Below are 14,615 nucleotides of genomic sequence, written 5' to 3'. Positions count from 1 at the left end.
AGGAGCAGCGGTCGGTCGTCTCACTGTGCTCTCTGATGAGCAATGGCGGACGGAGCCTCGACGTCTCCGTTAGGAGCTGACGAGGTGCAGGTATACTTGACCTGCGCAAGGACCGCAAATCCCCAGCTACCGAGGGTCGGCTTGCACACTAGGTGTGCGTTGAACTGGGACGTTTGTGGTGCAGAGCAAAAGAGCGACGGGCGAAAAGCTGTGTATATATTGGGCAGGCGCTAGACAACGCTAGCCAGCGCACGGACGGAGCGATGAGGTGAGGAGTCCCAATTCGTCTTTCGTTTTCTGCTGCTGCTATCATTCAAAATCTTCTGGAGGCGTTACTTGTCAGGCGTCTTTGTCGGTCGTAGCAGAGAGTTGTGTGTGAACTGAAGTAGCTTGGAAGATGCGCAGCAGCGTCACGATAAAGCTCACCAACGTACACAGGCAAAGTCCCTCACGAAAAGACTTCAAATTCGAGCGCGAGCCCAAAAGATCACGATAAAGCTACAACTAGAGCTAGCTATTAGAGTGTGGCGCCAACGCCTCCACAGCCACGGCCCCAGCCACGGCCCCAGCCACGGCCCCAGCCGCAAAGCACACACCATCGATCGTCTTACGTACCACTCCGCGATCTCATTCAGGGAGTGCCGCTGGCCTGCCGTACAGCATTGCCGTCATTGCTCGCAGGAGGATGCACTACGATTGACGTTCAGAGCCGTCGCATGCATTCCTACGACAAAAGCAATGTTTCCTGAGATGAACGAGCGCGTGGAGACCTGCGACGTCAGGCCGTTCGTGCTGTTGATGGTGGTGTCAGATGGCGAAGGGTGTCTGGACTGGGTCAACTTCGGAGCTGGGTATGTTTCACCAAAAGAAAAAAAACGCTTGACCGCTGAGCATTGTACGAAAATGCCGCGTGGAGGATTGATTCATGCATGTCACTCTCATTTCGGTGTCTGGTGTGATGTCTGCGTCCTGGTGCGCTATGGCGGGCGGCTGTCTTCCTTGGATTGTCGATGTTTACTGAACAATCCAGCATGTTTGTTACAGATATGCAGCCAGATATCTGAAAATTCGATGTCGACGACATAATGTGGATACTTTGAGTCAGTGGGTTGTCTGCAGCCTTGCTGTTCCTGTCGATACACAAGCTTCCCGCCCCTTGCTTCACCAGGTAGTGGGGAATGCCAAGCGGATCTCGAACCACGCTACCAAAAGTTCCGCGAAGCCTGACGTGGTCTGTGAAGAACGGGGTCGTGTTTGGTGAGGCGGCTCGATGGCACCGATCTCTTTGTGCTGGTGCACGTTTGCAACTTCAATATACTAAGAACTGTGATGGCGACGATCACAACCAGAAGCGCTGTGACTCCATTGTGGTGTTGGGTTGTTTCTTCCACCACTCAAGTGCAATGTTTTCGCGCTGGGACATGCCCGCGTGCAACTTCACCAGATGTACCATCGTGGTCTCCTGCCATCAATCTATGTGAGCGTTGCGAGGACACAACGTATGTCGCAGCTGTTACTACTTGCTTTGGGCGTAGAACACGGGGTTTCTGGACATGACAGCTGTATCCGCAACCTTCTTCCAACCAAAAACACTTGACATGCTGCAGATTAGGCTTAGTTTCCACGCCTATGTTGTTCTCCATGCTGTGCGCCCAAACACCTCCCATTGGAGGAACTTCCAGGTCACCTCTTTGAAACGCATCGCTCTTGGCGTAAAAGGCGAAACGGGTAGAGACCGCGCGGATCACGATTCGCGAATCCAAGGACTGTTTCAAACAGATGAGCATAATCGCCAAGCACAAAGCCCATGAGGGTAGGCGGAGCCGTGTGGGTTCAATCTATATGCGATTTCGCCAAACCTGCAAGTTTCCGCAGTTGTCCCGACGGCAGGCATTCAGAAGATGTCGGAACAGATCCGTGGATGGTATAAGATGCAGCGGGAGACGCACCCAAAAATCTGTACTCACCATCGAGCCAACAACAGTCTTTTACAGTCTTTCAGCTTTCTCATCTTCTTTCAATCCTTTGCTCGACGCATCACATTCGCTAGCCGAACCCAACGTCCTTCTCTTCATTCCAACAACCTTTCAGCTCTCCAGCTTTTCCAACTCCAACCTTTTCAACTATCAACATGAAGGCCTCCGTCGCTGCTGCCATCGTGGCTTTCGCCGTCGCCGTCTCCGCCGGTCCCAGCAAGCCTTCTCCCATGAACTTCTTCAACGTGAACAAACGGGCGAGCTTGCCTATCCCGGCCTCCAAGGGCTCCCAGACGCTCAAGGAGCCCATGGAGATCACTGGTACTTTTGACGGTGGTCTCAAGACCTATGGTCGTGGCGTGTCTTGCACTGGCCAAGCCGAAGGCGGAGATTCTGACGCTGTCTTTATTCTCAAGGTATGTCACGGCTGTAGGAAGTGCATGTGAGACATATACTGACTTGGTACCTCTACCTCTGCAGGATGGCGCTACTTTGAAGAACGCTATTATCGGAGAGGACCAGATCGAAGGTGTTCACTGCGAGGGCAGCTGCACCATCGAGAACGTTTGGTGGGCTGCCGTCTGCGAGGACGCGCTTTCTCTCAAGAAGGATGGTGACGCAACTGGTAAGAGGTGTTTGCACATACTTCCGGACTGAGCTAACGCCTTCTAGTGATCGGTGGAGGAGCTACCGGCGCTGAAGACAAGGTCATCCAGCAGAACGGCGCTGGAACTGTCACCATCGACGGCTTCACCGTTGACACCTTCGGCAAGCTATACCGCTCCTGCGGTAACTGCAAGCAATCCGCCGAGCGCCATGTTATCATGAAGAACGTCAAGGCCTCCAACGGCAAGCTCCTTGCTGGCATCAACCCTAACTTCGGAGACTCTGCCACGATCGACGCTACCAACTGCGCCAGCTCTGTCAAGGTCATTTGCGAGGAGTTCAAGGGTGTTGCTTCTGGCAGCGAGCCAGAGAGCGTTTCCAAGGGCCCCTCTGACTCTTGCATCTACAAGGAGCCCCTCTCTTCTTGCTAGGTTGCCTAGAGCAAGACTTGAACAACATGCAGAGGACGAATCGGCGGGCATCGGTGGATTTCATTGGATGGTGGGGATGCAGTGCATCTGTTGTGCTCGCTCTGGAAGCATTGTACATACATTGACTTCTTGTATATATTGGCGACAAAGAGTTGCGCGAATCGAGAAGGTTGCTCTACGAACATCTTGATGACAAGTGATGCCTGATTGTATGGGTGTGGTGTTGAGTCCGGAAGTAGCGAATCGCGCGCACGACTGTAGTAGTGGGTGTAACTCGTGTCGCACTCTTCAAAGATGTAATTAGCAGCATCATGGAGGTAGACGCATACATAACAACGAGACTTGTATAGATGTTAGGATTTAATGGCGTGTATGCAGCAAATGACAGGAACTCCTAACCTCCTCCAGGGCTGGTGCTGATGACGTGGGCGCGCTAGTCTCAATGGCGCGATGACAGTACCGAGCGCGACACGCGACGCGCGACACCTCGAAAAACGCGGAAGCATCACGCGATTATGCCAAAGAGATTATACCACAAAGGTGCATTGTATCTGTTACTTGCTGACACATCGACAGTGCTTCTAACCGTGGTGTAGAGCTGTGCCGATGTCATTACCGCCTCTTCGTGTAACATCTTTTCTCTCTCTTCTCTCATCCAATCTTCTTCTCTACATCGTCACCAACCGTCAAAATAGCCAACTACTCTTCCACCACAAAGTCGCTCTCCTCCAGCCGAACTCCGCTTAGCATCCTACCCAGATGGGTCTTCTCGACGCCTTCTCCTTCCCGCCGGATCTTCATGAGTAGCGCTCGCAGGAAGGGCACAGGAGACTTCTCCAGCCCCCAGATCCCAGCTGGCGGATCAATGAAGCCATCTGCATATACTTCCTGACCGTCTTTCGCTGTTCCCTTAAGAAGACCAAGAAAGTCACAGATCTCGGCGTACTCCGACAGCGATCGTAGATAGAGGCTCCCAGCGAAGAGATTCAACTGCATCGTCAAGCTACGCGAGACTGAACCAGGCAAGAAGTTGCGGCCGACATTGTATAGCATGAGCTCATCGACCGATGCGTAGCTGGCATTGGAACGCGGCGCGAAGATATGCAGGCAGACTGTCTTCGACTGCCGGAGGAGAGGTGACAACTGGTTGGCCTCGTGGGGACTCACAATGATGAGGTTGCTAACAGTTCCCTGGCGATGGACGGAAAGTACGAATTGTACAGGTCGTTGGTACGAGTCGGATACGAAAGACGCGCGGGTCGATCCTGGAGGGACTTGAACAGTGTGTGAGAAGTCCGCTGTGACCAGCAAGTCGTCAGGGAATTTGCTCAAATCAACATCCTTGGCAGCGCTCGTGGTGCAGAGGGCTTCGAAGGCCGGTCCCCATGCTTCTGAACTGACGCAGAACTCTCCTGTATCGATGAGGCGCTTAAGGTCTGGGTGAAAGTCATGTGGATGAGCCTTCAGGCGCGGTGGGCGCTCGATTTGGCGCTCCTCTTCGATCTCCGGGGCGAGTTCGCGTTCCTGCTCCTCCGATAGCGCAGCTGAGCCAAAGCCCATGGCTTCGAAATCACAGCATCGTGATACAATCTTGACGATGTTCTCATTAGATTCGTCCCAATCCTGGAGGTGCTTTGAGCCATCGTTGTCTGGCTTGCGTGGCTTGTATCGAGTCTCCAGGCTTGCTGCTTCCTCTTCTAGGAACTCCTCCGCTGTTCCTTTAGCCGTGCTGGCACCATCCAGCAACAAGTGCTTGTGGCTCTCGGAGCGGTTCCCCTGCACTGCCCACAGTGGGAGCGACCGTTTGATATCAGACCAGGTCTCGCCTGTCGCCCACGCCAGTACCTCATAAACGTCGATTGGGGTACCGGGCGGTTTGCCGTTTCGTTCGTAGATCTTGGTGAGTATCTCCCCGGGTACGACAAAACACACCGATTGGCCATTGCCGAGCTTTCGTAGTCGCATAGCTGCTTGTGTGAGGCGATCCTTGGTCAGTTGACTGCCTAACGTCAGGGCAGCCCGATAGTGTCGTGGTAATCCTGGTATGTCTGTTCCCCGTGTATGGCTCTCATCCAAGTAGACGACACACGAATCTAGCATCTTCGCGTATGGAGATGTCTGGAAGGATTCGATCTTGGAAGCGCGATCTATGACAGACAGTTCCTCGTCCTCAAAGTACACCACGGCCGCGACGTCGTTGCCTCGTAGCTTCAGCCAAGCTTCAGCCACCTCTCGGTTGTTCATATCAAGGATTGATGCGCCGCAGTCCAGTATAACTCTTATGTCTGGATGTAACCCCTCGATGAAAGCAAGAAGATGCTGTCCATCTTTACTGCTTGTACTACCAACGGCGCGTGCGGGTAAATGGGCCACAGAAGTTTCATCCATCAACAGATATGACAAGACCCGAGCGTTGGTGTGTTGTTGACTTGGCAGATCAAGTTGGTGCATGTTGAGTGGGAGAAGATGCCGGGTATCGTTTGTTCCGGAAAAGCCGGTCGTAGGGTTCGGCTTCTGGATCGCCAGATCCCAACCGCTCGCGCTGAGCTTGAGAGGGAACTGCTTCAGTTCCTTGGGGAACACGAAGTGAGAGACGAAATAATCGACGGCCTTCTTGGAATGCCGTAATCCTGGGAAGACCTCCTCGACGCACTGGTGCCGATCGCGTATGGAGATGCCAGAAAGCTGTCTGAAGGCCTTGGGTAAACTTGAAGACGCGGTACTGACGAATTCGTCAAAGTGAATGGTTGCTTGATCGGACTTCAACAGATGAATCAAGGTATCGAAAAGGTGCTCATTGGAGAGACCCTCATAATACCAGGATAACAAGCTCAACAAAATCAGAACGTCGGGGTGTGAGTACTCACTCCTGGGTGAAGGAGAGTCCTTGCTGCGATATGGTACGGCTAGTCGAGTGGCTGGAGTGCGTGAGTTGTCGAGACCAAAGTTAACGCGGTACCGCTTCTGTGAGAACACAAAGTTCAGCACGCCCCCTGCAAATAGCCCGCGCAGAAGTAGTAGTGCCGGCTTAGTCGTCTCGGTCCAAAACTTGCTGTGTTCGACTTTCTCGATCTCACGAACTTCCAGCTCCATTACGGATATGTAGCGCAGTATCGCGGCCTGCATGGTGGGAGACTGCGAACGAGATGGACTTCCTACGCCTGATTCAACGACCTTTGTCGCGAGTAGACGCAAAGCCAGATCGGCAGCGTCAGGTCGTAGGAATCTCATCCTGGGATACCGCCCGTCGCCATCGCCTTCTATACTGATCGCCTCGGGATGGGTCTCCTTGACCTGCTTCGCCACAGTGGGGATTAGCGCTAGAAGATCCTGAATGATCAACCATCGCTCTGGAGCGTATTCTATCGAACTCTGACTGCCCATCGTGTAGATGAGCTCAAACTTCGTCGAGAAGTTCTCATCGCTTTCGTCGATACAGTCGCATGACACGTCATCGAACCATTGCTGGGTTGCTAACAGTTTCCGAGCGGTTTCCGGCTGATCAATGAGAACACATTCCACTGCCATCAGCTTGAAAGACTGCAGGGGTAGAGGTACGAAGTCAGTATGTGTCTCATATGCGTTTCGTACAGCTCTGACTTACTAGGATATGCTCTGGTTGAATCAGTAATACACCGCGCTCGCGAATGCATTCTTCGTAGATCTCGCGGATGGTGTGGGCATCTTGAGCACTAAGTCGGAGGTTGCGTGAGAAGGGCATCTGATAAACCTTTCGGTTCAAGAGACCACCAAGCTTAGCGACCAGCATTTGCAACATTTGTCGGCTCTGGGGTTTTGCAATGACCACTCGGACAAGCCTAGTTTCTAATATTAGTATGCTGTAGTTCGATCGGTTGAGCTTAGAGAAACTTACTTCTTCTTGTCTCCATGGAAAGCACTAAGAATAGGAAGAATAGTTGAGCTCTTGCCACCGCCCATGAGCAGTTGAAGCACGATATTGCAGCCATCCTTTGGCGAACGCATCTGGCTAGCGATGAACTCCTGTTCAGCTCGTACAAGAATTCCGCTCTCAGCCTCGATGAGAAGAGTCTCTGGGTATTGATGCACATCCCAATTGCTGTGTCCAACATGGCGAAGCTCTTCAACGAGATCAACCGGCTTCCTGGACAAGCGGAGTAGTCGCTGAGCGCGTTGTAAATTGGTGATAGCGAGCGCATACTGAATGACAGTTTCTTTCCAGGCAGGCGATAGTGTGTCGAATTGGTCTCTGTGTAGCTGACTGAGCCAAAACTTTGTACAGGTCCGTGGCGACAGCTGTATCTGAAAGGCCACTTGATGGCCAAAAAGCCCCTTCAATGCGGAGTTGAAGGTCTCAAGATGGTTCTGGCACTCGGCGAGATAGGCTCGTAGCAGAGCGTGAACATCTGCAACTAACTCGTCATGCATAACGTTGCTGTTGATAAACGAGTTGAGGGCATCGCAGCTTGATCGTAGATTCTCAACGTACTCTCGCTCACACTTGGACGTAGCGTATACCATGTTCCTTCGGCAAAGTTTCTCAAGCCTTTCTTTCACCTCCGAGTGCTTCTCAGGCAGATATCCTTTGGCAACCGTAACCGCAGGCTCGGAAGGAGCTGTCAGTGAAAGGGTTCCGATAGATAGAGACGGACTCGAAGTGAAAACATCCACCACGCTGAGATGCCGAACGGAGTCGCTGAGCCTGTTCTGCTTTGGCGGTGAGGTGAGAATATGCCGTGGTGCCAGTATCTGCGATGCTGCCTGTCGTGCCATGATCGTCGATAACTTTCCAAGGTATTCCATGAACATGTGGTTATCGTACCAGCTGTAGAAATGGTTGCGGACCGTGACCATTGCATCGGACACGTTAACGTACGTGTCAGTTGCAGCTGCTTGCGGTAATGCAGGAACTTGTATCGGCCACTGCTTCTTCAAGCCGCTCACGAACTTCTGGATTGCACTATTCTTCCGTTGTCGAAACAAAGAGTTCATTCTGTTGTGATGCTGCTGTTCAGTCTCTGATGCCGACTTCGGTGACATCGCTTCACGAGAATCTTCGAATGGCTTGGCGTTGTCCTGAAAGATGTTCTCGATTGTTGTTTGGTGAAAGACATGTCCCTTAGCTAATTCGAACTTTGAAGCAGCAGGTGGTTGTACTGTGGAAAAGTCCTGTGAGATGTAGAATGCAGCAAACGACTGTATGACACCCATGTCCGCTGTCTCAGCGTAAGACATCGTAGAAAGCCATGTAATCATGTCGTATCTGTTTTTGCTGCTGGTAGACACGCCAGCTAGACCTGGTTGTAGAGTGCACCATTGCTCTATGATCGCTTTTGATGCATCGTCCAGCCACTTTGAATCGTATCGGAGACTTACAGGATCGAAGGAACGATTCACTCCGAGGATGGTAGCATGTTTGAAGTGCTGTTGGAGAAGCCTGACTTTGAGGTCTGTGATAGGGTTGTGAAGGCTGAATCGATCCCGTAGCATTAGCTTGGCTGTCGTATGAGACTGAGCTCCTCTCTTGGAATGTAATTGGACGTCTCGCCGGTCGTAATACGAGTCTTCTGCAGAGCTGAAGTGCTCTGCACCAAAGCCGGCGACGTGGAACGTGGCATTGCGAATTGAAGATCGCTCATCCAAATAGGCAGTTGAAGACGACATCAATTTCTTCTGGGTTTTTCTGATCAACTCGAAGTCATTGTATTTGTCAGGGTAGAAGAATTGCATCCTCCCAACCTGATGTAATAGGCTCAATATGAGAGACCGCAAAGAAGTATGTTGCGATAGCGATGGGAGACTCGTATCCCACTTCGTACGCTGCATTACTTTCAGGTTCTCGGGATAAAACGATCTCGTAGCCGAGAGATTTGCCAGACAGGTCAGAAGATCTATATCTTCTGGTGAGAGAATGTCGATCGATCGAACAGCTGCCGATCTCAGAATTGAGATAGCTGATTCAGTGCCGGTACATCCAGTCAGAGGATCGGGTAGGCAGTGAGACGTTAGCGCGTGCATGTAGCACAAGATCAGGCGGCTTCGCAGGCTTCCATCTCCAGTTATCTGGCCAAGAGTCTCATCGATGTCATAAGCGCGAATCCGAGTTGCCGAGTCTTCTAGAATTCTGACCTTAGGATGGTGTAGGTCTCCCTTCGCGAAACTGACTGATCCTTCCGGAACGATCATCATTCGCCGACCTTCCGCTGACCTCAATATCAACCGGCTTTGCATGCCAACAAGGGCACCCATGGTTTGATCGGAGTCGATAATCATGTCGCGAAATTGGCGAGAGCGCAAATGGTCAGTCGCTTCGACGAATTCGAACGAGATTTGTAGTCGCGGTAGCTCTATCTCGACGCGGAGATCAGAAGTATTGTCTGAACCAACAAGACGCATGTGCATGTGTAGCGGTTTCTCCAGAGGCGCCAAAATGCTCGAGATGGTACGAGCTGTAGGGCTACGCACGCAGATGGTAACCTTGTCCTTGTTGACTAGCCGCCATGACGTTCCGTGTCGTACGAGGCGCCATCGTGTATCATCGTCTTCAGTCGACCAGGGAGCATACATAGGCCGAAACAAGAGCTCTTGAGCGTTGAAATCATACCAGTGTACGGCATCTGTCACAAAGGACTGAGGTAACAAACCCTGGAAAAGACGTGAAGGTACCAACTCAAGCCGCCTCGTACCCTTTCCGAAAGCGGACAGGATCATATCCTGGCCCGTCATTCCGAAGTGAAGGTTGTAGCCATGGTATAGTGTCTTGGCAGAGAACCTGAACCCGATTTCATCGGTTGGCACAACTTCCAGAGCTGATTTGTGAAACAAAGGCTCATACATCCTATGGCGCTCATACTCAACAGGAAGACGAGCCAGCGGAAGGCCATTGACAAGCAACTCTCCAGTGAGTAAGTTGAAGTGCACCGGCAACGAGCCAGATGCCGTGAGCATCCATTGCTTCTGGCGGTTCTCGTCCAGCGAACTCCAAGAATTCCTGGGGTTCGATTCTTTGAATGCGGCCCAATTCGCTTTGATGGCATCCGAAAGACCGCTGTCATCCTCGAGGACGCGATTTCGTAGTGTCGGAAGGATGCGATACATCAATGAATGCCACGACTGTAGTGAGATACCGAAAAGCTCTGTGAAATCCGACTGCATGGTTCCACAGTGCTCTTGCACAACAATAGACGATTGAAGCAACGTTGAGATTGCCGACTTTTGCTGAAGCACAGTTTCAAAGTCAGACTCTTCCACATCATAGGTCGAGGTACACAGCAGCGCTACCTCTGTAGCGCGGCTCCAAAGTTCTGTGCGCTGGCCGTCGTCCGTTGAGGCAGCCACTCGCTCCTTCAAGCGTCGTAACCATTTCAAGCAAACCGCTCGCAAAGTCTCAAGGTAATCAAGCGCGCGAGAACGAACATCCTGGGCTCGTGTCAAGCTCAGTACTCGTCGAGTAAGTAGGGAGAATGTTGCTGCAGCCCTCCATGATTCCCAGTTTTCTTCGATGCGGCTCAAGTTGCTCTCAAGCTGCGCGAGCATAGCATGGCCAAACGAGGTTTCTGTAAGGATAGAGTGGCCTGACCGCTCTATGCACTGACTTGGCGGACCCGCCTGATGTGCAGCCTGGAGAATGACACATTGCGTCTCAATCTTTGTAAAGTCGACTGATGGAATCGCTAGCTGAGCAAGAACGTTCGAATGAACAAGGTTGCTCCCAAGCGGTAGCGCGCCCAAAGCCTTATACTCGTCGATCGAGAAGTGCATTGGACAATCAGACAAACTGGCGATAACTTCGTTGGCTGGTAGACCATCGGGAGATGTTGGCGGGCGATACATGAAGCGTTCAAGAGCCTTTGATCGCTTTGGCATGGGGTATAGGCATTTCTTCGGGACTTCTTCTGTACAACTGGGCCTACTAGTGTTGAAGATACCGCTGGAAACGTCGTAGTAGGCGTATCGTAGAGAGTTGTTAAGGCAAACATCGTCATCGTTCAAGTGAGGAATAGCCTTCTGCAACTTCCTGTGGGTGGCAGTGTGGCTCTTGACATCTGAGAGTGGGACTGTTCTCCGCTGATGGTACCCATTGGGTAGTAGATGGGACAGATCCTGGTGGTTGTTGAGCGTGTATGAGTGTGAGGGTCGTGATTGGTTCGCATCCTGGTAGCCAAGAACTGTGGCAATGAAGTGCGCTGAGGCATCGCGCCAGTTGCTGTAGGGATCCGGTACAACTAACTCAAACACCGTAGCCTTTGCTACAGGTGTCTTTGATGAGACTGGCCATTCGTAGATCCGGATCGTAAGGGAATCTGCCTTGGCCTTCGCTGCACATCTGCTGCAGTTATTGGAGTGGACCTTTCGTTTGTAGCCGTGTCTGCGATTGTAGATCTCCCATACCTCCTCACATACGTTGCTGTTGTACTGGTCCATGTACTGCTGATACTGTCGCTTGAGATCTGCCAGCTCTTTACACTTCCGCTTGCGCTTGACAGCCGCATCAACTTCGATATCTGATAGTGTAGCCTGAAGAGTCTCACACTGATCAAAGTAACGGACAGCGAACGAGGCAGGGTCTCCAAATTTTCGATAGACAGAAGGTCTTCCCTTCACCGCTATGTCCTGTCGCATTCGTACATAGCGCTCTGAAGCGTTCAAGCGGTCTAGGTGGCTCTTGAGGGGAAGCGTCAGGGATTGAAACTCCGCCAGATCAACCTCAGGATCATACTCGACCAGCATGGGATATATCGTGCATGCGATCCGGTCGCACGCGATCCAAAGCCCAGTAAGCGTCAGATACATGATGGAAAGGCTGATAGGCACTCCAGCATACATGATACTAGCCACGTCATAGTAGCTAGTCATGATTGTACGTAGTCTCCCGCATGCATCTCCATCGTGAAGATGTGAAGTGTACCACTTAGCAAGATGATGCTCGACCCACTTCTCGAAAGCGGCTAGGCGGAAGTATCTGTCTCCATGAGAACCGGGAGACTTTATACTGTCCGGTAATTGAGTAGCTGGATAAGATGGGTACTCGGAAGTGGGAGTGAAGGTAGACGACGAGACTTCTCGCTGACGAGACGTGACCGCCAACAAGAATGCATCTAACCCGGAGAGTTTCATGTCGACATCGGCCTTAGGCTTGAGCTGGGCAACGGTGCTGAAGTCGATATTGGCCTGAGAGTCGTCGATCTGATTCTGCCAGTGCTGGTCGATGAATTTGTGGGCTTTAATCATCCTGTCATGAATATGTTGTGCCCAGCCTGGCTGTAGGTACTCTTTTTGCTTGAGAAGCTCGAACTTGCGTAGCCGTCGGGATAACTTGGCCAATGTGATATGAATCGCCTCGCTACCCATATCTTTCCAGTGCTGCTTCCCCAGATCGAGTAATCGTGATAGCATGAAGATCATGAAGGCTTTGTACAGACCGTCGACATGGAGACTGGATGGTGCTTTTCGGGAGAATAGCAGCTGTAGCGATACGCGTAACAAGAGCCATAATGGGGACCGTCGCCATGGTGCAAAGCAGTCTTTCCAAAGAACCTCTTCCCGGGTATATTTCGTGCTACGGCGTACATCTGTCGGCTCGCCGAAAGCAGCGATAAGGTTTGAGAGGAAGTCAGTTGTCATGCCGGGATGCGTCGTGTCGCGCTGTTCGTCCATACTCTTGTTGTTTTTGGTTATCTTGGGCTGGAAGCCAGGAGCTGTCTGGGTCGTCATTGTAGCTATGGTCCTGGAGATCGATTCGATAAGATCGGGGTTGACCTTTCCGATAGATATCTGTGATGCATGGGCAGGAAACTCTCGTACTAGTCGGCCTGAATGCATAGCCGCCTCGTTCGTAGGAGAAAGCTCGAAGAACTCGAAGACCAATTTGTCTGAAGATCGGCCGACAAGAATCCCAGCATTCTGCTCTTTAATCTCCAGTGGAACTTTACCAGTAGCGACGCCGCTTGCGACATTGGTAAGAACGTCTCGAACTTGACCTTCACTGTTATTGCCATGGTGGTCGCGGCACCCGCGAAGGTTTTTGACTGATGCTACGGCGACTTCGACTGAGCCGACATGCTCGCTGTTGACAAAGGGTTTCAGAGACTCAAGAGCGTGAATGGCGATATCGACAAGAGTCAAGTCGTGCGCGGCGTTGCGGTCGTCCTGCTGCGGGAGCTTCGGAGGAAGTACCAAATGGTGATAGGCGTAGGCCGTAGCCGCTGCCGATGCCATGGTGTAGACACCACAGGGAGTACACTGTATGATAGATGAGTCAGTTTGTGTAACCTTGCCTGAACAGGAGCATGTTTAAGGGTATCGGTATCTGCTGTGCGAGTGCACTTGCGCTGTAGGCGCGACGGACCCCACGTACCTAATGGGCTCAGCTATCCGGTGTGTCTATTCAGAATGCAGAATATTGTTCAGGGTGTTCAACCAGTAGCGAAGATGGGATAGCAACAGTCGCGACCAAAACGATGAGGAGAAAGTGTGGTGTCGTGGTAGCGAGAACGGTAGTAAAAGGTGGGGGGAAAAGACGAAAGACGGTGGACGAAATCTCTGTACGACGCAAGAGAAATGCTCGCTTGGAAGAACTGAAATTCGACTGTGCGCGTTGTTGTTGTCTTAAACAGGCAAACAGACTTCACCTTCACTTGAGCACTCCAAGGCTGCGCAGCGATTGCCCACCGCCTCATCACTTCGCCGCGACATGGGCGTCGCTGTCTGCAAAACAACAAGGCTGAGTACACTGAAATGCCCACGCCATATCTGATATGCTCTCCTGCTTCATGCATTTCAAGACCACACGTCATTCCGGTCAGTGAATGGCCCAATGGTGTGGCTGTGTGGCGCGTGCGTGTAGTACAAAGCCAGGATGCGTCAGGCAACAGTCGCAGACTGATCCGACTCTGAAGACAATTCCCAAGAGGCCTCCCTCAATGTTTGTCTATTGCATAACCCAGCATCCTTCTCTTGCTGGTGGCCATCATCTGAAAGACATCTGCCCGCGCGAGGCTGCGACGTCACGCGTTGCGGCGAAGCTGGGCCGCGCAAGACGCGTCCACGGGTCTGTTGTGCCTCCAGTGACATTGTCATGGAATTAATGCGTACAGCAGTGATAAAGCGTCGAAATCCGAGACCAAAAGAATGAGTGCCAGCATGCGAAGAGCAAAGTGTTGATGTGTCGTCGAAAGTAACCTCGGAGCCCCAAGATGTCATCAGCCCGGCATCCGCGCGCTAACCGATCATCGACATCACGATCGATTCCAACCTCATACAAGTCAGGGTTAACCACCGTGATAAGGTGTGCTGCAGTCTACATCGTCATGAAACTGAACGTTAACAAGATCTCAGAGTAACGTAGGTTTCTTAAATTTTTCGGTTGAATTCTTCCAATATCCCCTTCCGAGGTCATATCACGTGACTAGAAGCGACATATATCGGTATCCATCTCTTATTACGGAGCAAGAAGGTCTCCTCTTCAGTCTCCTCATTGTATTCGATGCCCCGTTAGCACTGCAAACGATGCGCTAGAATCAGAGCGGCTTGTTCACCTCCTCAGTCATGCAAGCCTTGAGTTGCTATGTATCTCAGCCGTCGTCCGTCACCCTTCGCCTCTCCACCAAGTTCAACTCTTGAA

At 51.7% G+C, this 14,615-nt stretch overlaps 2 protein-coding genes across 2 annotated transcripts; one reads left to right on the top strand and one right to left on the bottom strand.

Moving 5' to 3' along the window:
- Positions 1 to 2,131: 2,131 nt before the first annotated feature.
- Positions 2,132 to 3,013, top strand: J4E93_007829 (uncharacterized protein; the record flags this gene model as incomplete). The annotated part of the gene is made up of 3 exons (XM_049345733.1): positions 2,132 to 2,392; positions 2,457 to 2,601; positions 2,649 to 3,013. 3 exons carry the CDS (start codon positions 2,132 to 2,134, stop codon positions 3,011 to 3,013), a joined length of 771 nt encoding a protein of 256 aa, XP_049197260.1.
- A 699-nt stretch (positions 3,014 to 3,712) lies between these two features.
- Positions 3,713 to 13,210, bottom strand: J4E93_007828 (uncharacterized protein; the record flags this gene model as incomplete). The annotated part of the gene is made up of 3 exons (XM_049345732.1): positions 3,713 to 6,553; positions 6,618 to 6,831; positions 6,888 to 13,210. 3 exons carry the CDS (start codon positions 13,208 to 13,210, stop codon positions 3,713 to 3,715), a joined length of 9,378 nt encoding a protein of 3,125 aa, XP_049197259.1.
- Positions 13,211 to 14,615: the final 1,405 nt, after the last annotated feature.

This window comes from Alternaria ventricosa (assembly GCF_023758065.1).
Source record: "Alternaria ventricosa strain BMP 2768 chromosome Unknown scaffold_14, whole genome shotgun sequence".
Taxonomy (NCBI): Eukaryota; Fungi; Ascomycota; class Dothideomycetes; order Pleosporales; family Pleosporaceae; genus Alternaria; species Alternaria ventricosa.
This window is presented reverse-complemented; position numbering and strand designations above follow the sequence as displayed.